Below are 26,075 nucleotides of genomic sequence, written 5' to 3'. Positions count from 1 at the left end.
CTTGAGCTCCTGACCTCAAGTGATCTGCCTGCCTCGGCCTGCTAAAGTGCTTGGATTACAGGGTTGAGCCGCCCTGACCAGTCCTTCTTTACTCTCTTAATAGTGATTTTTGGTCAATAAAAAGTTATTAATTTTAATGTAGTTCAGTTTATTTCTTTCCCTATCTCAAGGTAATGAAGGTTTTCCTCCTATACTACCTTCTAAAAACTTTATTGTTCTGTATGTAATATGAAATAAAGATCACATTTACACTCTATACTTTATTTGGATTCACTAGTTTTCTACTAATGTACTTTTTCTGTTCTGAGATCTAATCTAGGTTACCACATTGCATTTAGACACACTACCTTTTGAAATTTGATTTTAGTTCAAGATTTTAAGCTTGTCACTGTAATGCTAGATTATCATACATCATTGTATGTCCCAGTTCTGCTCATTCAAGGGCCTTGAGTTCCTCTCTCTTTTTACTTGTTTCTTGGTACCTCTATCTGGAAATAATCTTCTCTTCCTCTGCATTACTATAGATTTTCTTTTTCTTTACCTCTCTCATACTTTTTTGGAGTACTTTTGCTGATTTGTCTGTCCTTTCTACATGATAGGTAAAATCAGGCCTGGTACATGTTACATGTTTGGCCTGAGACTAAGTGAGACCTGAGTCCTATATGAAACTAAGTCAGATCCTCTTAAGTGTAGTATACACTGTTTTGTTAAGATGATAGGGTGACACTAGGTTGATGCCTTTATCCAACCTAACGCCTTTGGAGAATTAAAGCTATAATTAAGTTAGCCTAGTAGTTTTCAATCGTTCTGTTTCACAAGAAGTTAAAGATTAAAGGTAGTTGTTGAATCCTCACTGATCGTCTCTCTCAGCTTCACAGATTGATACTGTGCTCCTATAGTTATAACTGCAAGAAACACATTTGTCTTTTTAGTACTTACAGCTGTGAAGCTAAAGGCAAATTTGAATAATTTTTTTAAATGAGTGTATTTAAAACATTGACTTTTCTAAAAATGATCTCATATTTTCTGCTCCATTTATGCCTTTATATTTTACAACATACAGATTATGTCTTAGGTCTCCTTAATTATACCGCCAAACCTCTAGTAAGTAGCAGGTGCAAAATTGAGAAATTGAGAGAAGAACTTTGAAAGAACTACTTTTGGAAGTTATGCATGTTATATGGTAATTGTATACTTATACAATATGTAGACATGGCAGTTATTTATATAGCAAGCTTTGTTTATTTCTTTAAGAGAAGATTGCCTCCAGATGAATAAACAGCAAATCTTTCATTTATGTGAAGTAAATTATATTTTTTAAGACTGCCACCTCACGCCAGTTAGAATGGCGATCATTAAAAAATCTGGAGACAACAGATGCTGAAGAGGATGTTGAGAAATAGGAACACTTTTACCCTGTTGGTGGGAGTGTAAACTAGTTCAACCATTGTGGAAGACAGTGTGGCATTTCCTCAAGGACCTAGAAATAGAAATTCCATTTGACCCAGCAATCCCATTACTGGGTATATACCCAAAGGATTATAAATCGTTCTATTATAAAGACATACACACGTATGTTCATAGTGGCACTGTTTACAATAGCAAAGACCTGGAACCAACCCAAATGCCCATCGACGATACACTGGACAAGGAAGATGTGGCATATATACATAATGGAATACTATGCAGCCATAAAAAATGATGAGTTCATGTCCTTTGTACAGACATGGATGAATCTGGAAACCATCATTCTCAGCAAACTGACACAAGAACAGAAAATCAAACACAGCATGTTTTCACTCATAGGCAGGTGTTGAACAGTGAGAACACATGGACACAGGGAGGGGGAACATCACAGGGGTCTGTTGGGGGGTGGCCAGGGGAGGGCAGCAGGGGTGGGTGGGGAGGTTGGGGAAGGATAACATGGGGAGAAATGCCAGATGTAGGTGACGGGGGGATGGAGGCAGCAAACCACATTGCCATGTGTGTACCTATGCAACAATCCTACATGATCTGCACATGTACCCCAGAACCTAAAGTACAATAAAAAAAACAAAAAACAAAAACAAACTGCCGTATATTTTGTTGAACATAATTCTATAAGATGGTATTCTAAGATAAATAAAAACATATCTTCAGTAAAGACTTGTACACAAATGTTTATAGTAGTCTTACTCATACCAGCAAGAAATGGAAGCAACCCAAATGCCCATCTTCTGGTGACTAGTTATAAAATTATGATAAATTCAAACAGTGGACTACTGAGCAATGAATAGCAATGAACTACTGATAAATGCAATAACATGGATGAATTTCTAAAACATTATGTTAAGTGAAAGAAGTCAGATAGGACAAGTATATACTATGTATTTGCTTTTATTTGAAATTGCACAGGAAAAACCATTCAAGAGTGTAATAAGATTAGTGGTTGCCTAGGGCCAGGGTGGGTTAACTGCTTGACTGCCAAGGAGCACAGGGAACTTTAGACAGGGAGTTGGTAGAAATGTTCTATATCTTGATTATTGTGGTGGTTACACAGGTATATACGTTTGTCAAAACTTATCACTTAAAATGGATGCATTTCATTATACCTTAGTTATACCTCAAAAGAAGTTACCTTAAAAGGTTAAGACCTGGCACAGTAACCCGTGTCTGTAATTGTAGCATTTGGGGAAGACAAGGTGAGAGGATCAGTTGAGCCCAGGAGTTCAAGACAAGCCTGGGCAATGTAGGGAGACCCCATGTCTACAAAAAAAATTAAACACTAAACTTAGAAAAGGTTAAAAAGATAACAAACGGTTTGTGACTTAGAAAACTGATGCTAAGAGAAAAGGGTCTGAGATCACAGGTTGAAACAGAGGGATATATGGGACCAAAAGCAATGAATTTGATCAGGGCAGACCTAATTGCAATAATAAACTTTGACACTTTCACAGATGATTAAACAAATTGGGTAATCTGATAATAGTTTAAAAGCCTTTTGTATTGAGTATGAAAATTGAAATTATAATTTTAATTCTTTTAAAAATTATCTATTATATGCAAGGAGAAGTCCTGTAAAAACTGTCTGAAGGAAAGCAAGCACAACCGGAATCTAACTGGTTGATGAAGAGCTGTAGATCTAGTTTTTGGAAGTTATGCAGTTATCTAGAGCTATAGAGTTTTTGGAAGTTATATAGTTATATCCCACGGCTTTGTCCTCTGGCATTGAGGAAAACTTTTGTACTTGTTTTAAATTGATAGTTCTTAATGTAGTCATTATGTATATGCACTCAGGTATTAAATTATGTCAGTCCTTACAGGGTTTAATTTGTCTACTCCTTATCCTTGATAGAATAAATTTTTTCTTGTTTTTCCTATGGTATAGATAAGTACTAGTTTTGTCACAGTGGTCTTATGGGGATTGCATAGGAAAGTTAATAGTAGGATAAATGGAATCATTCATGTACTGTTGAAGTCGGTAGGAACATGAGGTTTAAGAGGTAAAATTTTACTTTATAAAACATGTATATTCCTCACCCCCCATATATAATACGTTAAAAATTTAGGATGGATGTGGAGAATGGGATTAATAAAGATCTCAGAGAGACTGTAACCCAGCGTAGGTTCTGAAAAGTATGTTAGCAATTCCTTTATCACTCCTTTTGCTTCTGTTATCTATGGTGGGATTGTGCAAGATTTAGTAAAAGAGGTGGTTAAAGAAAATACTAGGCAGCACACTGTAACCTTGGTTTTCAAGAGTTGAGTCTAATTCTTACATGACTATTTAAGGGCAGTGTTGGTGATGATGACTTAAAATTAATGTGACACAGTCATTTTTCACTTTGCCACATTTCCTTTGCTCCAAACACAAAACACTGATGAATATATCTAAAAGATAGAGCTGAGCTAAAAGAAAATAGAGTAAATGATGAAAAGCAATATTTCAAGACAATTTACAAATTAAAGACAGACAAGCAGGATAAATAATAAATCCAAGATACTTCTTAAGGAAACCAATATCAAAACCAAAAAATGTTATAGGATACCAGAGAAAATGGGTTGCTCACAAAGGAGTAGCAAGTATACCTTAGCAACAATAGAGGTCAGAGGTAATGTAGTAACATCTCGCAAAAGCTGAGGAGAAATATTTGTGAACTTAGAATGTTATATACAGTTAAAATTAACATTCAAGAATGACATCAAAATAAAACATTTACATATATAGAAAGACTAAAAGTTTATGCCTCACAGATCCACACTTGTGAAAGAACCCAGAAGGAAGACATAATATATATGAAATGACGGTGAACAGAAAAATGAATTAAAAGGTCAGTAAATTTGTTAACCATTGCATATAAAAAAAATGGCAACTAATGTATTAAAATGAGAAAGGAAGCCAGGCACAGAAAGACAAACATCACATATTCTCATTTATATGTGGGATCTAAAAGCAATTGAACTCAGGCATATAGAGAGTAGAAGGATGAGGCTGGGTGCAGTGGCCCATACCTGTAATCCCAGCACTTTGGAAGGCTGAGGTGGTCGGATCACTTGAGACCAGGAGTTGAAGACCAGCTTGGCCAACATTGTGAAACCCCATTTCTACTAAAAGTACAACAATTAGCCAGGCATGGTGGCACGTGCCTGTAATCCCAGCTACTTGGGAGGCTGAGGCATGAGAATCACTTGAACCCAGGAGGCAGAGGTTGCAGTGAGCCAAGATCGCACCACTGCATGCCTGAACAACAGAGCGAGACTCTGTCAAAAAAAAAAAAATGAATACAAGGATGATTATCAGAGGCTGAGAAGGGGCATGGGGGGAAGGTGGGGATGGTTAATGCGTGCAAAAAATATAGTTATAAAGAACTAATAAGGCTATTTGACAGCACAAAAGGGTGACTCTAGTTGTAACTTAATTATACATGTTAAAATAACGAGTATAATTGATTGTAACACAAAGCATAAATGCTTGAGAGGATGGCTGCCCCATTCTCCATGATGTGATTATTATGTATTGCATGCCTATATCAAAACATCTCATATATTCTGTAAATATATACACTCACTATGTACCTACAAAAATTACAAATTAGAAAGACAGGTCAAAAAACTCTTGACATAAGTTGAGGAAAAGGTGATATATCAGTGTTCAAGGAGTAAAGTATACTAAGTTTCATGTTTAGAAAGAGGGTAAAGATTCTGCATAAATTTACTTTTTAATAGAGAATGTTATAGTGAAGTAATATGTTTTAAAATAAACAGTAACTAGATAGCAATATTATCTAAAACTTCCAAACAGAATGAAAGGGAATATATAAACCTTTATCAATCCAAGTGAAAGTTTCAGATGTGGAGGAGTGGGTCAAAGAAAAAGAATGGTGAATCGAAAACTTGAAATTAATCATACTATGTTGACAATAGTCAACACTGTTAACAGTACTTCCTATGTCTTAGACACTGTTCTGAGCACTTTACATTTATTCATTCTGTACTAATGTCTCTCTGAGGTGTAGGTACTATTATTATCCTCATTTTATAAATGATGAAATTAAGGCTCAAAAAAGATTGATGAGGTCATACAACTAATAATTGGTGAAGCCAGTACTTGAGCCCAGGCAGGCTGACTCTAGAGTTCAAAATAAGTTCAACACACAGTTTATCGCAATAAATATAAAAAATACATAAACGAATTGAACTAACTATAAAAAGACAAAGGTTATCAAATGAGGAAGCAAAATTTAGGTGTATAATGCTTGCAAGAGGCACATCCCAAGCAAAATCACATAGAAAGGTTGAAAGTTATAGGGATGAAAAGCTGTAACCCAATGTAATTAACCAAAGAAAACTGGCATTATACTATAAGTATCAGACAGAAGAGAATTTTAGAGGGGAAACATTAAAGGATTAGAAGGCTCATTACAGAATCTCTCAAAGAAACAGTCTACCAAGAATAAATGATATTCATGAGCTTACATGACTAACAATATGGTTAAAAATATAAATCAAAAACTGATGAAATTCTAATGAATATTTAACATGTCTACAATTGTGGTGGGAGATTCTTATATGCTTTTATTTTTTAAATTGCTGAAGACCAGGCACAGTGGCTCATGCCTGTCATACTAGCGCTTTGGGAAGCTGAGGTGGGAGGGTCACTTGAAGCCAGAAGTTTGAGACCAGCCTGGGCAACATAGTGAGACCTCATGTCTATAGAAAACATTTTTTAAAAATTAGCTGGGCATTGTGGCATGTACCTGTAGTCCCAGCTACTCAGGATGCAGAAGTGGGAGGTTCACTTGAGCCTAGGAGCTTGAAGTCATAATGAACTGTGATTGGACACTGTACTTCACCCTGGGTGACACAGCAAACCCTATCTCAAAATAAAACTGCTTGTTTAAAAAAGAAGAAATTAGTAAAGATATTGAAGATTTGAACAAAATTAACAGACTTGATCTATTTGACTTTATACATATAAAGTCTTTACCCAATAAATGGTGAATATATTTTCTTGTCAGCTATAAACAGAACATTTACAAAAGTTGATCATATACTGTACCACAAAGGCAATTTTAAGAAGTTTCAAACCCTTAATAAAAATTTCTTGTTTGTGTATAATTCTCCATAATAATGGATTAAAGAAGAAAAAAAACTACATGGTTATTTCAGTAGATAGCATTTATGACCACAATGGAATTAAATTAGAAATTGGCAATTAAGACATCTTTAAAATGAGTGAAAACTTAAAAACATCCTCCTTAATAACTCATGAATTAAAAAGGAAGTCATAATAGAAATTATAGCATATTTAAGACTTAAAGATGATGAATGTACTACATGTTAAAAATTATAGGCTGGAGCCAGGCACCGTGGCTCACACCTGTAACTCCCAGCACTTTGGGAGGCTGAGGTGGGCGAATCACAAGGCCAGGAGTTCAAAACCAGCCTAGCTAACATTGCAAAACCCTGTCTCTACTAAACATGCAGACATTAACTGGGCATGGTGGCACATGTTTATAATCCTAGCTACTCAGGAGGCTGAGGCATGAGAATTGCTTGAGCCCGGGAGGCAGTAGTTGCAGTGAGCCACGATGGCACCATTGCACTCCAGCCTGGGCAACAGAGGGAAACTCTGTCTCAAATATAAAAAACAAAACATTATAGGGGTAGAAATAAGTATATAAGCCTTAAAAACATTAAGTATGAAAAAGTAGATTTAAAAACAAGCATTCAGCTGAAATAAAAGAACAAGAGAGTCAAGGAAAGTGAAGGAAGGAAGTCAAGAAAAGAAATTAATGAAATGGAAAATAAACATTATCAAAGACCAAAAAATCAAATTCTGGCTTAAAAAAAATTAAAGACTAGTAAAATAGCAAGATTGATTAAGAAAAAAATAAAAATCTGGGATGGCTGGCTTTAGTTTATACTCGGCTGTGTTACACTGACTCAAAAAAAAATGAGGTAGATAACTAGGTCAATAAATGTGATAATTAAAATGTGAAAATGATAAAATTTTCCAGAAAAATCAACTCAAAAAGATCTAGATAACCTGCATTCATTCAAGAAATTGAATTAGTAATCAGAAATCCTCCTTTCTCCTTCTTTTCCCTACCAGAGAGTACTAAAACCTGGAAAGTTTACTGCAAAGTTTTATTGTGCCTTCACAGAACAGATTATCCCTATATTGTACAGTTTATTTCAGGCGATAGAAAAATATAAAACTAAGTAACTATTTTATGAGAGTGATAGAAAAAGTGGACATGGACAATACCCAAAAAAAAAATTGTAAGGGAAATTACTGTCTCAGTGAATACAGTGAAAAAATACTAAATGAATAGAATTTTGTAGTGGGTACATATTAGTATAATTCTCTATATTACACTAATATAATTACTAAAGGATTAAAGGGGTTCCATATTAAAGGATTAAAAGATTAAAGGAACAAAAACACTATGATTGTTTTAATAGATGACATTAAAATTTTTTGATAAATTTTATAATTAGTCAAAAAGAGACCTCTCAGCAAATTTGGATTAAAAGGACTCTGGGCTGGGCACGGTGGCTCACATCTGTAATCTCAACATTTAGGGAGGCAGAAGTGGGTGGTTCACTTGAGATCAGGAGGTCAAGACCACCCTGGCCAACATGGTGATACCATGTCTCTACTAAAAATAGAAAAGCTAGCCGGGTATGGTAGTGTGCGCCTATAATCCCAGCTGCTCCGGAGGCTGAGGCAGGAGACCGGAAGATGGAGGTTGCAATGAGCTGAGGCTGCACCACTGTACTCCAGCCTGCACTCCAGTCTGACAACAAAGTGAGACTTTGTCTCAAAAAAATAAAAAATAAAAAAGGAATCTGAAATTTCTTTAACCTAATAAAGAGAATGTAAAAAAAAAACTAGAGTGAGCAATCATGTTTAATGATAAAACTTTAGAAGCCTTTCCGTTAAAATCAGAAAAAACTTAGGAATGCGTGCTAGCCCTGCTTCCATTAAACAATATGCTAGAGGGGTTAGGCACTGGAATAACATGAGAAGAAGAAATTAAAAGAAGAGGAAAAAATTGGTAGTGAGAATAAACCATTTATGTTTTGCAGGAAATTCTTGTCAAGAAATGGCTCTACTGCTCCAACTGGAGTTAATGTAGAACTTAAGTTTAAAAAAGTCAGGTTCAGTTATAGTTGATGTTGTCTCTCTCTCTGAACCTAGTAATAATAAAACATTGTTATTCTAGGATGGTGGAAGAACCTCCTTTTAATTTAGCAGTTATGTTCATAAATTGTACTTTAAATGATTGTATGTAAACTGATGAAATTATCCAAATACCACCAAGTAGTTCTGTGGATTTTAAAGATATCTGTGAGGGAAAAAAATGGTCTATTCCAACTGTTTAACTACTATTTTATGTAAAGATAACATGAAGTAAAAGTGACATGAAATATAAAACGGATGGCAGGATTTTTTTGTGGTCATAAGATCTCTTAAACTTGTAGTCTGATTTAGAGTTGCCTTAGTCTGAATTTAAACCTGTTCACATGTTGGATCCAATCCCAGGGCCTTAAAGTACAAACTGCTCAGCTAAACTTAACCTTAGCTTTAAAAGTCAAGATAGCATTGCAGACCCATGGTGTATTTTAGTCTTAGTCATTATTTACTGGTTGCCTGGACAGGGTACATGGCATGTGCTGTTCTGTGTCATTCACCCCTCCTTCACTTCCTCTCCACAATGCTATTTTATAATTAGTTTTTACATTTTATTGTTTGTTTATTTTTCCTCTTCTCCTAGGATGCTGGGATTTTCTTTTTGCTGAATGGATTGAAAAATAATTGGGGAAAAGAAAACCATAAAGGGTTCAGAGAGGTTTCTGTTTAAGTACAAAAATCACCATTTGAGTTAAATTGACTTTGAATTATTTTCACATTGTTTATATATTTAAAATGTTTTGGCTTTGCTCATAAATCCTTCATTGTTCAAAACATTGCTTTTGTAAAATTTGTAGTATTCTCTTTCACTGTATCTATCCTGTATCTATTATTATTTTTCCCTCTTTCAGCGGATGAGACCACAAAGGATAATTCTTAGAGAAGTTTCCTGGCCTGTGTTACAGGATAGACCATGATTTCTGCCTCAATTCAACTTCAGTGTGTCAACTTGATAGGATAAGACAGGTGGACATTCTGCTAACCAGCATCTGATTAGAGAGGGTGGAGGCTGGTGATGGATCGTTATGTGTAATGACAAAATAAGCAATTCCGTGAACATGAGTGTGCAAAGTAAAATTGGGACCAGCAGATGGTGGGGCTAAGCTGTATCTTATTTCTCAGCTACGAGATTTTCTGTGACTGCCTTTTCACAGTAGCCAGCTGGGATTGTCCATTAACTGGGTTTGAGTAGAAGGGAGTTGTTGCTCTCTTTAGAATTTGTTCAGCCTCTTCTTTTTGTATACGGCTTTATGTTCATTTGGTGGTAAAATACGATATTCAAAGGCAGAATATATGAGAACTGACCTTTTCTTGGAGAACATCCCAGTTAGATCCCATTTCCACAGTATGATTACATTTTAAAACCTGGCTTTTCCCTGTTCTTTCTTTAATCCTCTGATATTTTAAATTCCTATAATCTCTGCTATTGCCCCTTCAAACCTCATTACTGAAAGTTCTTCCCATGTTGAAACATTTCTCAGAAAAAAAATGCAGAATATACAGTAGAGCTATAATGTAACTTAAACAGACCTGCTAGTTTAAGCTTTCTTTTATAGTATACAGAATTTACTTTACTTGATCCAAAGTACCTTTAAGAAACATGTTTTGGTTTAATTTTTGTTTGTTTTATATATATTTTTTTGAGACAGGGCCTCACTGTGTCACCCAAGCTGGGGTGCGGTGGTGTGATCTCAGCTCACTGCAACCTACACCTCCGGGTTCAAGTGATTCTCCTGCCTCAGCCTCCTGAGTAGCTGAGATGACAGGAGTACACCACCACACCTGGCTAATTTCTTTTTATTTTTAGAAGAGATGGGGTTTCATCATGTTGGGTGGGCTGGTCTCAAACTTCTGGCCTCAAGTGATCTACCCGCCGCAGCCTCCCAAAGTGCTGGGAGCCACCATGCCCAGCCTGGTTTAATTTCTGAAACTTACTTACTAATTGACTTAGTTCTACAATAGATATAGTTAAAATCATTGTAACTCGTATTTCTTGGGCTGGTTTAAAGACGTTCTTTAGCATTTGAGATGAAAGGCAGAAACCATAGGTAGGATCACGTAAGCTATGGAACCAAAGGAAAAACCTGGAAATACAACTTGGAGTCCTGCTTACTCTGTATTCTTGGGAAATCCAGATTGTAAAAGAAAAGAAAATGGTCATTTTCATCTATCTTTTGACAGCTTTTTGTTTTGACACTTCTTTCCTTGATAGTTCCAACAGAAAGCCCAAGGCTGCTGCCTCAGTCACGAACTTACTGGCCTGGGTCTTTTTTACCCATCTCTGGAGCTTAGGGATCGGGTCAGCCTCTCGTCAATCTTATGGACTTGCAACAGGGAAGGAAAATTGGGGCACTGTTAACATTAGAAGAGGAAAGGGGTTCTGGACAGTCAAAAACAATTAAATATCCACTCTATTTCCAAAGCCGTTTTATGGGAGAGTACTATCCTTCAGCCAATAATGCATTAGCAGCTGGATTCCTTAGCCAGACCTTCCACTGTTGAAGCCTAATCCCTCTGTTTTGCTGCAGATACCTGTTTCCCAAGTTTACACTTTGCTGGACTGAGTTTGTAGACATGAAGATTCATGTGCCCTGTGAAACCCTCGAATACATTGAAGCCAACTATGGTAAGACCTGGAAGATTCCTGTAAAGACATGGGACTGGAAGCGCTCTCCTCCCAATGTGCAACCCAATGGAATCTGGCCTATTTCTGAGTGGGATGAGGTTATCCAGTTATATTGAGATACTAGGTCGAATGGGAGAATTCCTTTCTTGGAAAAAAAGGTAGATAACTGTTTAAAAAGATACATGCCTATTTGTCAAACATAAGTGGGAACCAAAGAAAAAAAGTGATAAGTTTGAAGACACAGAAAGTTTCGTCACTCCAGAGCCATCTGATTTAATTCTTCATTTAGCACTTACTGAGGAATTTTCATGTGCCACATACAATGCTAGGTTACAGTGGAGAAGCCTAGATTAATGAGACAAATACCTGCCTCTTTTATTCCTCCCTTTGGTAAACAACTTGATTTTCCTTTGAGGGAACCCTCCCCTACCCTTTGAAGAGTTCAAGTTCTGTAAAGGTTTTTAAAATGTTAAGTAACGCTTGAACTGGAAGATGAGCTCACCAGGCAAAGCTAAGGAAGGTTATGCTAGTTAAAAAGAATAACCCATTCCTGTTCTGGGCATTTAAGCTGATATGTTAGTGCTACTTTTAAGATTGTGGAGTTTGAGTTAATATTCAAGTGATCAGACTTTGGGTGGCATCAAGAAAAGATGACATCAGGTTTATTTTTCAACTAATCTTATGTGGAATTGAATTAGAGCATAAGGCATCATTCCTTTAGGGAAGATGAGAGCTTATTTATATCAGACCTTATTTGTCAAGATAAGTAAATTTCTGTATACATACTGTTTTCATATTTGAAGTGAGAAGAAACTCTGTGCTTGTGTAATGCTTAAATTTCCATCCATTGTGAGAAATTTTTCACTGACCTCTGATGGCACTTGTTGACAAATCATTCAGGTGAGACCATTCTACTAGACATGATTTTGAGAGTCCATGATTTCACAAAACTCACTTTTATTCTCAGTCATTCTCTTAGATACAAATATGAGAAATTCTTGTACATTTTATATTTTCTGAATGTATAATCCTTGCACTCCCAATTTTAATGACACTAATATATTAATAAAAATTTTAATGTATTCTGATTTTTAAAATATACTCTTATCTTCATTTATCACAGCTTTATATCTTTGATTTATGGTCTATATACCAATTCAAATGGCATGTAAACCTACCTGTTTCTTCTCCTCTTCTAATATATCGGATCTCCAAAATGGATGCTAAATGGTGGACTTGGCAACTATTCACTCTACCACAGATCATAGAGTTTGTAAAGTTTGTGTCCATCCCTAGTTTTTCAGTCTGTTAATTGTTTATGGGGCAAGAACTCAGCCTTCTGCTTTATCAAGTACCACACACTCTGGAGCCCTTCAGTTTCCTTTTCCCCTCAAGATGTCTGAGTCGGCTGGGATGGCTGTTTCCCCCATCTCCTCACCAGTCACTCGAAGGATATATTCCAAGTGCAAGGTAAAGGAAAATGCAGGCATAATAAGCACTGCTGTTTTTCTCTTTGGGAAAGGAAGCTGAATCTTATATGTTATCTGTGCTATTTAGGACTACTTTTGGGAGCTTGGCAGATTTTCCTCTAAAACCAGAGCACAATAGGAGTCTCACAAATGGAAACCCAAACATCTGAGGGAATGGGCTGATAGACTTTCTCGAAAACCAATTAGGGAAAGTAACCTACAACCACCCCATTCCAAGTTTTTAAAGCAACATACAAACCTTCTTTGATAAATGACAGCCAACAGTCTTCCTGTCTTAAGTTGCATTCTCAATGCAAAATTACTGGGTCTTTCATAAATAACATGAGCAGGTTTCTGTGGACCTTTAAGATTATCAGCAAACTTGTCCCAGAATGGCGTATCATCATAATCAGTTTTCTCTTTTCTAGAAAATCGGCCCATAGAGTGCATTCCCAAATTCTACAACCCTAAGTTCATTTTTCATGTTCAAAAATAATATAACAAATAATAGCATTTTTGGGCAAAATCCACCTGACTTGAGGAGACCATTTGCTCGTGCTCATTATCTAGAAATACATAACACTCCACATTTCTGCCCATTTCAAATTGGGACTCACTCTCATTCTTTGCCAGGAGAGTTTACCCATTCCTGTTCAGATTAACCTTTTATCTAAAGTTCCTGGAGTACAAAATCTTAAGAGTGTCTGAAATCCAAGACAGGTTGGCCCCATTGACACAGGTTCTATATTCTTCCCTACAGAGACTACTGGCTGCTAAAATACTTTTCTTGTCTTCTGGTTTCACAGGCTTCAGCTCATGGGTTCTACCCTAACTTGGGGGAACAGAAGCCTTCCCCTAGAATCTGAAGGCCAGGCTTCCCTCTGATTCTGATTCACTATACTTTATCTTATGCTTTTTAACAGTTGGATTCTGTGGAGTGTCCAGAGACCTTGGGTTAGGTATATCCATCATCAGTACCTCCTAATCTGACCACTTTCAGGTTTGGTTTACCTGGGGAAGCTGGCAACTTGTTGGTAGTTAGGCACCCATGGGTGTCTCCAGAGACATCCTGAGAGGTAAGATTCCTCTTAATTGACAACCAGGGCAACCAGGTAGCCACCCAGTCCATCTCTAAGCAGGGAGCACTAGTCCTTCTCTCCTCTGCTGCAGCTGCTGATATCTGGCCCCTGGAATAAAACCATAGTTCCCAAAACTGAGCATCCTTAAGAGTAGCTGCTCTGTGAGACAGCTGATTTCCTTGATTCCCTAGCTGCAAAACCTGCAATGTGACTACTAGGTGACAGAATGTTTGCCAGTATCCCCACAAAACAAGTTAAAACTTAAGTGAAAGTCATTCTGCTTTTGAATCTTAAAAGCTAAAAGAGACCGTAATGTAATACTCATTTTAAACTCACTTATTTTATAAGAGGAATTAAATATATAAATGAAAAAGCTAAATAAACACAGAATAGAATGACCTGAACAAGAACAGCTGAGGCTAAAACCCAAGACTGCCATGACTTCTAGTCAAATATCTGTTTTGCATCACAACACAGTATCTTTAACAGTGCTTGAGATGCTTAACAGAGAAGTCATCAGGTGCTTCAGTGAGTCTAAATTTCAGGGTATTTCTGCCACTTAGTATCTCTTTGTTCAGACTGAAAACCTAAGATGACAGAGAGATCAAGGAGAAGTATTTTCTCGTTCAAAATTCTTGGGCGGCCTTCATACCTTTATCTGGAAAATGCCTTCTCTCCAGGCAATGAAATAGTTCACTTCTGGAGACATCAGCCTTTGGTACCCAATTCTCTAAGCTCAAGATGCATCCCATTGCTACTTCACCATTCTACTTCCCAGGGGAACCCTCAGCACCAATCTGCTAAATGCCTGTATGTGAAGAGTATTTCCCCTTTAAAGTGACCTTTCATGAGGCCCTTTCTTTCCTAAGGGACCTTTACCTGGCAGTAGTGGTCTCATTCAGACACACAAAAATAATAGATGTAACTGGAGTACTTTGCAGTTTTCAGGATTTTTTAAATCTACTTGGCTGGAAAGGTGACTAGAGTATCTAGTTTTTAGTATTTAAACTACTTTTAATTATTTATATCGATACTCTCTGATAAATGCAAGTAGTAAAGAATAGATTGTACTCATTCCTTTTTAAATTTGTGATCTCAAACCATTGTTTTTGTTCTTACACGACTATAGTACTTCAAATGGCACATAGATAGGCAAGATATTACATAGGTAAGCACGAATTTGTACATTGGGTACCAGAGCTAAATCTGGAAAACACATTTGGAATGAGCTTCCACACTCCAGTCTAAAATTTCACTCAAACTTATGTCTACACGTTTTTCTAAGTTTACCCCTAGTTTCACTTTCTGGAAAGTGAACCTTTTTTTAAATCTTAAATGCTATAAATCCTTAGGAGAAATATTCCCTCAAAACCCAGTCAGAGAAATGGTCCCACATTCCCACCTTCTAACATGTAGTTATTAGTTGTAACAGTTTTAAGGCATGGAAAAACTTCAGTTACCGACCAGTCAAGAAAATTTCTCAAGAAAAATCCCAGCAACTATTCCTCTTTTCTCCTTGTCTTCCACTATCATTAAGACCTGGGCTAGATCCCCTCTGACATCTCACTTAGGGATGACAATATGTTGGCATGAAAAGACCACAAGCTTTTGAGTTAGGCTTGAATTTGAATTTCAGCTTAATCATGTGGGATTTATGGTGGGGTCCCTTTCAGTCTCTACTTCCACACTAGTGAATTGGGAAATGATACATACTTCTAAGGGTTTTTAGGGGGATTAAATGAAGTGTACAGTTCTTAGCCTCAGGCCTAGGATTAAGTAAGTACTCAAGAAATGTGCAATTTTCTAGTTCCATGTTTCTTTTCTAATCTTCAAATGGAATTATAGAAACCGTGGGTCAGAACACATTGCTTCACTCAGGAGGTTGCATGACTGAATTTGCTTAAGAAAAGAAAATTCTTTCAAGTCATTACAAATTAAATTGTATGGTTTATGAATTCAGAGACATGACCAGTTTGCCTCCTCTCAATAGAACTTGTATTTTCATTTTTTTGATTAAGCAGTTGTCTCAATATTATCCCATTGCTACCTAGTTTGCTGGTCCCAGGCAGTTCACTGTACTTCCCTAGGTTTGGTGCCTGCTCTCCCCTGGACTTCTTTTTCAATATTCTAGCCTTTCTTAGATGCAAATCATGACCTCCTTGTTAGTGAAATTAGATATAAGCCATGATTTGGAGAAGAAAGAAATCTGGAATACTTAGCTTTATTTAATTGTCTTAGCTGATGAATGCCTGTGTCATTGTTAATAAAGGAGAATTGAAAATACTAATTTCTACTTTCTGCCCCCAAACTTGTCTTTCTGTCTGAACTAGGCAAGGATCCCCAGGGTGGCGTGATGCCATTTTAAGCTGCTTCACATCAGACTGAAATCCTAATTATAGTTTATAAGTGAAAAAGACTAATTCAATGGTGATACCTTTTGTACAGGTCCTGTGCTTAAAGTGGCAAGTATAAATTTTCTAATAAGAAATCCCTGCTTCTGTCAGGTGCGGTCACTCATGCCTGTAATACCAGCAGTTTGGGAGGCCAAGGCGGGCAGATCACTTGAGGCAAGGAGTTCAAGACCAGCCTGGCCAACATGGTGAAACCCGTCTCTACTAAAAATACCAAAACTAGGCAAGGGTGGTGGTTGGCACCTGTAGCCCCAGCTACTCCAGAGGCTGAGGCAGGAAAATCATGTGAACCCAGGAGGCAGAATCTGAAGTGATGCAAGATTGTGTGCAACAGAGTGAGAGTCTGTTGAAAGACAGAGAGAGAGAGAGGAGGGAGGGAGAGAGAAAGAGAAAGAAAGGGGGGAGGGAGAAAGAGAAAGGAGGGAGGGATAGAGGGAGAGAGGGAGAGAGAAAGAAAGGAGGGAGGGAGAGAGAGAAAGGAGAGGGGGGAGAGAGAAAGGAGGGAGGGATGGAGGGAGGGAGGGAAGGACTGATGGAAGGAAGGAAGGAAGGAAGGAAGGAAGGAAGGAAGGAAGGAAGGAAGGAAGGGGAGAAAGAGAAATCTCTGCTTTTGTACTGTCATAACTTCTACCCTAGAATGCCCCTTGGCACCTCCTAACCCAACCTGATACAGAGATTATGTAGGGACCCATTAACAAGCTGCCATATAATTATAAGCAGTTCTCACAGTAGGGTTGAAAGAGAGTATAAGGAAAATTAGAAGTACTATATTTTGCTATTGGAAATGAAATATTATTTCGTGCACCTTTGAAAAAATTAACAGGATTTTTAGCCTTCTGATGATTCATTGAAAGCATAGGGAATAGTTCATATGTTTGCTAAATGAAAATCTTATGTAGATATTTGTGTGTCTTCCACTTCATAACTACAAAAACATATGTATGAATTTCTAAACAAAGTGATATTTTAAAGATGAATATATTCAGTGTGTACTTGCCAGTTTACTATTTGGTTTTATATTCAGGTACAGATAGTTTGTGGTACTACTTAAAAATATCTTAAATAATATTATTTTTGTCAGAATTTCAATATATAATCCAGTTTGGGATGATGATAAAATTTTTCTAATCTCTTGAGATATTTTGTATTTATTTTTTGAGACTTGCCTTAAAAATAACAGACACTAACAGTCATAAATAATCTGGTAAAATAGTAATCTTTTCACCAGTACAGTATTTCTAAAATTCAACTCTGGGGACCCTAGTAGTCTGTACACATATGCCTGGTATCCAGGTTCTCAGAGATAAAACCTGCCAGCCAAAAACCACCAGAAACACACCTGTAATCAGACAAAGTTAGGTTTATTAGCTTGTTGAAGTAAGAGGAAACAGCCACCATGGGGAATCATAACATATTTCAGGGAGAAAGAACTAGAAAGGTCTTTTATAGGAGTTGAGCTGATGTCAAAATTGCTAAAAGTAACTGTGGTGGAGTGGAAAAACCATGTGACATGGAGTAAAAAGTTCTAGTTTGTTCTGAATCCAACAGTGTCATGAACAGTAAGGTTTGTTTCAGGTGTACATGGCTAGTTCAGTCTTAAAACAGTCAGTGTAATGCACCATATCAACAAAGTAAAGAAAATCATATAAATAGACACAAAAGGAGTCTGACAAAATCTAACCCTCATTCATGAGAAAAACTCAGTGAGTTAAAAATAGAATTACCTCAACTTGATGAAGAACATTTTTTAAAAGCCTATACGTCTTTCTTAATAGCAAAAAAACTGAATGTTTTTTCTCTAAGATTAGGAATAAGGCAAGTATGTCTGCTTTCACCACTCTTATTCAGCCTCATACTAGAAGTGCTAGTCACTGCAATAAGGCAAAAATAAATAAATAAATAAATAAATAAATAAAGACATGCAGACTGGAAAGAAAGAAATTTTTAAAAACATTTTATTTGCAGATGACATGATTGTTTACATAGATAATACCAAGGAATTTATTTTAAAACAAGCAAACACCTCGAGCTAATAAGTGAGTTTAGCACAATCACAGTATACAAGATCAAGACCAATTCCCCCAAAGCAATTGCATTTCTATATTCAAATGGCAAATGTGAAAACAAAAACATAGTACTATTTAAAGTCACCCCAAAGAAAATGAAGTACTTAGGAATAAAATTAACAAATTGTATACAAGATTTGTATGTTAAAAATGCTGATGAAGTCAAAGACCTAAATAAATGGAGATGAATACCATGTTCATGGATTGGAAAGCAACACAATAAAGATGTCAGTTCTCCTCGGTTTGATCAATAGGTTTAATGCAGTTCCTGTCAAAATCTCAGCAAGGTTTTTAGTAAACATAGACAAATTTATTTTAAAATGTATGTGGTAACTTTATTTCTCTAGACTATCTCAAGTAATCTTTACAAGGAAAAAGTAACAAAGATTTGGCATCAGAAGACCTAAGTTCATTCTTGCACTTCAATTGGTACCACATCTGATCTTACAAGGTAGATGTTATTATGCCTTGTTTTGCAGGTGAGGAAGCTGCAACTCAGAGGTAACACAGATCTTAAATCCTTGTTTTTTGACTTGAAATCCAGTGGCTACTTACTCTGTCAATTCTCGTTAATTGTTGATCTGAAAAAAAAAAATTTTTTAAATTATTACTTGAAACCAGCTTATACTGAAAGTAAGAAGGATCACTCTACCCAATATTAAGGTTTACTGTATAGCTATAGTAATTGTTATGGGCTGAACTGTGTTCCCTTATATCTCTCAAAATTCATATGTTTAAGTCCTGACCCCCAGTATCTCAGAATGTAACTGTGTTTGGAGATAGAGCTTTTAAACAGCTAATTAAGGTAAAATGAGGTCATATGGGTGATTCCCAATTCACTGGTGACAAGTGTCCTTAGAAGAGCTTAGGACAGGGAGAGGCACAGAAGGAGGACCATGTAGAGACATAGAGAGAAGATGGCCACCTACAAGCCGAGGAGAGGATCCCTGAGAAGAAACCAGGCCTGCCAACACCTTAGTCTTGGACTTCTAGTTTCCTGAACTGTGAGAAAATGGATTTCTATTGTTGAAACCACTCAGCTGTGGTACTTTGTTATGGCAGCCCTAGCAATCTAATGTGGTAAGACAGTATGGTATTGGTAAACAATCCCTGAAACAAACCAGAGAGTGACTCATATGAATATGTCCAACTGATTTTTTTACAAAAGTGCAAAAGCAATTCAGTGGAGGAAAGACGTCTTTTTTTTTTCTTCTACAGACAGGATCTCACTGTGTCACCCAGGTTCGAGTGCAGTGGCAGAAGCATAGTTCACTGTAAACTTGAGCTCTTTGGGCTCAATGAGTCCTCCTGCTTCAGCCTCCCAAGTAGCTAGGACTACAGCTATATGCCATCACAACCAGCTAGTGTTTTTTTGTTGTTTTTGACGTGGAGTCTCATTATGTTGCCTAAGCTGGTCTCAAACTCCTGGCCCCAGGCTATCCTCCACCTTGGCCTCCCAAAGTGCTGAGATTGGAGGCATGAGCCACCACACCCAGCCAAGATAGACTTTTCAACAAATGTTGCTAGAGCAATTGGACATTCATAGGCAAAAGACAAACTCAATTTGAATGAACCTCACACCTTGTACAAAAATGTACTTAAAATAGATCACACGCTTAAATGTAAAATATAAAACTGTAACCCCTTTGGGGAAAAAAGAGGAAGAAAGTCTTCATGATCTAGTCTTATGCAAAGCACTGTTTTTTTGACTTAACACCAAAAGCACAATCTATAAAAGAAAAATGGATAAATTGGACTTCAACAAAATGAAAAAATGCTGCTCTGCAAAAGCCCACATGTGGGGGCTGAAAAATCAAGCTACAGACTAGGAGAAAATACTTGCAAACTACATATCTGACAAAGGACTAGTACCTGGAATACATAAAGAACCTGAACATTAAGCAGTTTTTTGAAAAATTCAATTAGAAAATGGGCAAAGACATAAACAGACATTTCATTGAAGAGGATATACAGATGGCTAATAAGCACATGAAAAAGAAGTTCATCATCATTAGCCAGGGAAATGCAAATTATGACCACATGAGATATCATTGCATACCTATTAGAATGGCTAAAATTAAAAATAATGATAACACCAAATCTGCTATTTGCTTCTTTCATGATTTTGTTTTTGAATGTATACTGTGCACCATTGTTTTTACTTCAATTTTACTAAAGAGTGTCCTTAAACATTTTACGAACATTCATAATAGGTGACAGTCTTCATAATAAAAAGGAATAATCTTGTCTCAGTTTTTGGAAGACAGGTTTTTAGGTTTTTGTTTTTGCCTTTCCTCCAATTCTTTATTGATTTACTCTGTAATTTTAGTAACCCTCTTTTTATAATTTATTTTCTCTTTATTATTCCTTTGTGTTCTTTGACTTTTCTTTAATTAGATTTATCAGTAAAGCCCTTTAGCAACTAGTGCTATTTTTCCTAGTTCTCTGCAACTCTTATCAGTAAGGCTTTTAAAACCTAAAACTTCTAAATTCAAATTTTTTCTTCTGTTAATATCAGTAATTTGGAGGATATTTTCTAGTGAATTTTGCAGGGAAGGTAATTGAGTGGCCAATGTTCTGAAAATTTATACCACCAAATGTCTTTCAGATGTCTTAGGAAATGAAAATCTCATAATTGGAGTGTGGAAGAGTTTGTTTTGGAGCCTAAACTGGGCAACACTCTAATCCAGCCAGATCCCGCTTAGCAGAAAAAAAAAATTTCTGGCATGTGACCTCATAAACAAGGGAAAAGCTCTCCTTTTAGGATTATGTCTTATCATCCCACTTGTAATTTGTTAGGAGCCATCTTTTCTCCCATGTCTTAGTGGGAAACCACAGAATTATCTAGAGCATTCTGTGATGCTGCAAACGATCTCTCTGTAGCCACTAGCCACATGTAACTATTGAGTATTTGGAAATGTGGCAAGTGTAACTGAATAACGAAATGTTTCATTTTAATTGACTTAAAACTAGTAGCTAGCATATTGGACAATGCAGATCTAGAGGGTTTTATGGGATCAGCAAGGGTTTTGGATTTGTAGACTGGAATCCAGAGTCCCCCACTTCCTAGTTTTGTGATCTTGGTCTAGCTTTTTAACTTCTGAGTTCTGAATTGTTTTTCAACTAATAGGGCTAAATTAATACCCACCTTTAAAGGCTATTAAAAGAATTATAAAGAAATCTGCAGTGTCTGGCAAATTGCTCAGTACATAGTAGATGCTCAGTGAATGATAGCTGTTGTTAATATTATGTTCATGTGGCTTTACATCTGCCTTTGGCATAAATCCTATCAACTTGTATTTTCCTGATAATCCCATATAACAATTTTTCCATAAGATTAGTATTTCAGATCCCTCCTGGCTAGAGGCCCTATCCTGAGCGTTGGTGATAAGAAGCAACCCTGGCCTCAAGAGCACAGGTACAAAGCCTATTCTTTGGGGGGAAAGTTTGTGGGGTTAAAACATAACACTTAATGGAATTGAGTCTCAAAGACTAGGCTTAGGCAAGGAGACAAAGTCCTAGACTTTGTAGATGGCCAACTGAGCACCTGAGCCTAGAAAAAGCTCCAGGAAGGAGGACAGGGACTGGGTATTGAGGGTCAGCTGAGTCTTAGGTCTTGAAGAACAGAAAATTTGAATAAATGAAGAAAGAAAACATTTCTGAATAACAGGAGTCAGTAAATTCACAGAATAGGCTTTATAGGTCAGTGAATAAGACCATCTGCCATATGGCTAAATAGTGAAAAACATGACTGGAAAAGCGGGCAAGGAACAGACTGCAGGGAATGAATATTCTGCTGCGAAGTTTGGATGTGAGAGAGTAGAGAAAAGTTCTGACTAGGAGCATCATGCCTTCAATAAACGCTTCTGGCCTGGTTACTGCTCACCGGCACTGTCCTAAGGGCTGAGGTTCAATGAACATCCAGGAAACCCCTTCAAGGACGAATCAGGGATTTAGGAGAATCCAAATTCACTGAGACTAGAGACCCTAGAATCCCAATAGGTGCAGGGACAGAGGATAGAAACTTAGCCAGGTGGGCACAGGCCCCTAGGTGGATTAAGGTCACTCTTAGGAATTCTCAGTCAGCACTACACATGGGCACAAGGAGCCCAGGATCAGGAAGTACTTGAGGCCAAGTGAGCAGAGCACACTTCGGAGATGGTCTGGAAAGTAGAGCTCAAGAGCAGCATTGCAAGCCACAGAAAGGAAGTACGATAGGACAAGGCATGGTCTTACCCAGAGAGTTCCAGGGAATTACAATAGGCCTTTGAGAGCCAAGACAAAAGCTCAGTTTGATGAATTGATGCCGGAGAGCCAGTGAGATTCTAGACTGTGGGGAAGACATGAAGGCAATTTTTGGAACACAGCGGAGGAGTGGAGACCAATGGTCAGTGCTAGGGCTGGGCATCACAATACAGGCAATGTGAGAGATGTGGGAACGAGGCTGGAGCCATTTCTACCCCTGTCACTTCAGTTAGAAACTAGGACAGGATAGACTTTTCACATGGTGATGCCCCGGCGTAACTGGAAGCTAGGGAGAACAGAAGCCAGGAAAGGAGATAAGCTTAGTGGCGATTTTAAATTCGGGGTCTTAACTTAGTCCTCATTGCCCTATTGACTGTTCACCTTTGGAGACTGTGGGCTCCAAAGGGTAAAAAGCAGTTGCTCTGATTGTAGGAGGAGGGTAGTTTGTGCTAACAACTGACCTTCTACCCTACCTCTACCTCTATGAGAAGGCTTGGGACTCCAGTGGCTTTCTGGGCCATACTAAATGAGGCCATCTTGTCTTCACCTTTCCTCATTTCCATCCAGACAGATTCTGCTGCCTGGGTAGGAGAGCTCTGGCTGATGAGGCCTGGGCAAGGCTATAATCCCTGCAGAGACCATAGGGACAGTGAGTGGGAGGGGAGCCAGGCACAGCTTGTATGTTGTTAAACCAGTCTGCATCAGCTACAGTGTGAGTCTCAGAAACAGGTCTGAAACCCCAGCCGGTAAACTGTTTAGTTCAGGCAATGTGCAAATAAACCATATCCCTGCCAGCTAAAAAGATGCATGTGCTCTTGGGTAGTGAGAAGTATCTGTTATGAAAAGCAAAGGTAACAACAGTAGTGGGAAATTAAGGTTTCCTCTGTGTGTTTTCTTATTGGTTGCATTTGAGGTGACAGCCTCTAATTTTCCTAAGCACAGTGGGCCCTCCTGGAAACATCTGCTGGATTTGAGGAGTAAGGGGATGCCTCCCTCATCCTCCGGGTGTGTGTATTTGGTTTGGGATTTGTCAGTCTGAGAAGCTGAGGGCTCTGGGCAGCTTGACCTGGCAGATTTCCCCTACTTGCCTGAAAAGCAGCCTAGAGGGCAGAGGCCCCTCCCCAGCTCCATCCTGCACCTTCAATCTCAGCGCCCGGAGCTGTGGCCTTTTATTTCAAGTCTGGTCCCCAGGGAGCTGAGTGGGAAATGAGGACAGCTGATAAGCCTGACAGTATTGACTTTATGGGGAGTATTCAATGAATTTACTTTCTGCAAGTAGGCTGCACCCTTATCTGCTGCCCACAGAACATCTAAATCCTCATCTAAGGGACCCATTGATGAGTCATGTCCCTTACACAAAGACCAGAGAATAAAGAAGGGAAGGGGAATTACACCAGCCCTTTCTTCTCTTCAGTACCTGGTCCTGTCCACCCCAAAACCTCCCCTTGGTTTCCCCACTGTGCTTGGGTTTATTGGCTGAAAATAGAAGCACTCACAGCTCCAGACCTACGGAGTCAAGGCCAAGCCAGCCTGGTCTTGAGAGGTGGACAGCTGGGCACACCCAGGGCTCTGTGTCCCTCTAATTGGTAACTAAGGGAGGCTCACTTGAAGTAGTTGTGTCCACTGCTTTATGCAGCAATAGTCAACATTTGCTCTGGACAGAAATACCCTCATGGCTTTAACACCAGGTGTCTTGGAGATGAAATGTGGGTGTGTGGGCGTTACCAAGGGGTCCTGGGTCTGGGGTGCTGACGAGTGGAAGTTAAATGTAAGATAAAGGCCTGATGCTCAAGAGAAGTTTTTCTTTCTCCTCTGGCTTCTCTTTCATCCAGTCCTGGGCTTTGTTTCAAATATTAGAAAAATAAAAATAAAAACTTTTGAGCAGCACAGAAACCAAGTAATTTGAAGGAGAGAGGTGGGAGCCAGAATGCTGGATTCCGCCTGTGAAAGAAAAAAACTGAAAGTGCCCTCTGGCAGAAGTTAGGGGCATGTGTTTAGATTTGCCATCTAGCTTTCAGATAGAGTTTTTTGGTAGTAAAAATAAAATGAAAACTGTGTATTGAGTAACTATGGTTCCATTAGATGACTATTAGCACTATTTTTCAGTATTTACTCCAAAGCACTAACTTTTCATACATTAGCTCACTGAATCTTCACAATAACCCATGAGATGATATTTCTAAGTTATAGCTGAGAAGATTGAGTCTGGGATAAGTTAACTTGCTTAGGATGACAACTATGATAGTATCAAAGCAAGGATGCCAACACCAGCCAGTCAGCCTCCAGAGCCAAGGCAAAGGTCTCTCTTAGCTGCCACACGAAACTGCCTGCTATTTGGCATTTTTCAATATCCTGTCTCAGTCCATAGCCAATCAGTAAGTATTCATCATTCCCGTGTTATAGGAAACAGGCTCAGCAGGATACCACTACCTGTCTAAGGCCATAAAACCAGTGTATATCAGAGACTCTGGTCCAGAGTCTAGCATCTCTCCTTCTCTGTCATGACTAAGAAAAGAACCATTTTTGTCACCAAAAATGGCACAAAACAACCAAATCTCCCTCTACTTATGAGAGAAGACAAAAGCTCTTACCCCTCTGGTGCATTGCCCACTGCTCAGGCAGAGATGCTGGCCATATCAGTGCATTTCACCCTTCCAAGTGCCCTGGTTTCCTGTGTCACCAGCTTTCTCTCACCTGCTGCTACTTGCTTGATAATTATCTTATTTGAGGGAGGTTGGAATGAGGGAGGCAGGAAGAGCCTGGGAGGATGTGAGCTTTTCACTGAGTTGCTCTGTGGGCCTGTGAATGGAGTAGTTTGAACATCTGTGAGAATTTGCAGCTTCTGTAGGCTCTGGAAAGATGTGTGTCTAAAAACCACTAGTAAAACTGAGCCAGCTATATGCTTGTTTCTTTAAGTGTACGTTTTACTATTTGACTTCTTTGGGAGAAATTTTTTTGTTTAGGATAACTTGTTATGTAACTTTAATATTTACAATTTTTCATATTGAATAAGAAAACCTGGGTGAAATGCCTAGCATGACACCTAGAACTTAAGGTTGAATAATTGGGGCAGAGGATTCAGTTCCTGGCCCAGAGTCGATGCTTAATGTCAACCCCCTCCTCAAATCAAGCTGTCATCTCCTCCTGCCTGCATTGCTTTCATAGCATCCTAACCAGGCCCCCCACTGCACCTCTTCTCTTGTTCTCTCCATGTAGCAGACAAGATATTCTCTCCTTCTTAAAAAACAACCAAAAAATAATAATAATAATCCTTCTATGGCCTTGGTAACATTACCTCACAGAGCAAGCTATGTGTCTGCTGATAGAAAGCAGGGCAGGCTGGAGGCAGCTGTCTGAAGAAATAAGAGCTTTCTTGCATTCATTCAACAAATGTCTGATCAAGCAGCTTTTATGCACAAGTGAGCACAATTCCTGGGGTCTAGTGATTAAGGAAACTAAGTCTTTGTCCTCATGAAGTTTATAATGTAGCAAGTAAAGT

At 38.1% G+C, this 26,075-nt stretch overlaps 1 protein-coding gene across 8 annotated transcripts in view; it reads left to right on the top strand.

Moving 5' to 3' along the window:
• The window catches only part of FKTN (fukutin), a 92,043-nt gene that overhangs the window by 54,439 nt on the left and 11,529 nt on the right, over window positions 1–26,075 (top strand). For 4 of the 8 annotated variants that reach the window (XM_037738219.1, XM_037738213.1, XM_017527749.2 and 1 more), the window contains one exon: window positions 11,209–16,139. In XM_037738219.1, coding sequence (XP_037594147.1) covers window positions 11,209–11,422 — 214 coding nt within the window. In that variant the 3' untranslated portion in view covers window positions 11,423–16,139. Of the gene's footprint in view, window positions 1–11,208; window positions 16,140–21,667; window positions 21,750–26,075 lie in introns of those variants that run through there. The other 4 variants (XM_037738215.1, XM_037738214.1, XR_005200115.1 and 1 more) reach the window with 3 other exon arrangements.

The sequence above is a fragment of the Cebus imitator genome, unplaced genomic scaffold, assembly GCF_001604975.1.
Source record: "Cebus imitator isolate Cc_AM_T3 unplaced genomic scaffold, Cebus_imitator-1.0 Scaffold51, whole genome shotgun sequence".
NCBI lineage: Eukaryota > Metazoa > Chordata > Mammalia > Primates > Cebidae > Cebus > Cebus imitator.
The sequence above is the reverse complement of the archived record's forward strand: the minus strand, read 5'-3'. Positions and strand labels throughout refer to the sequence as shown.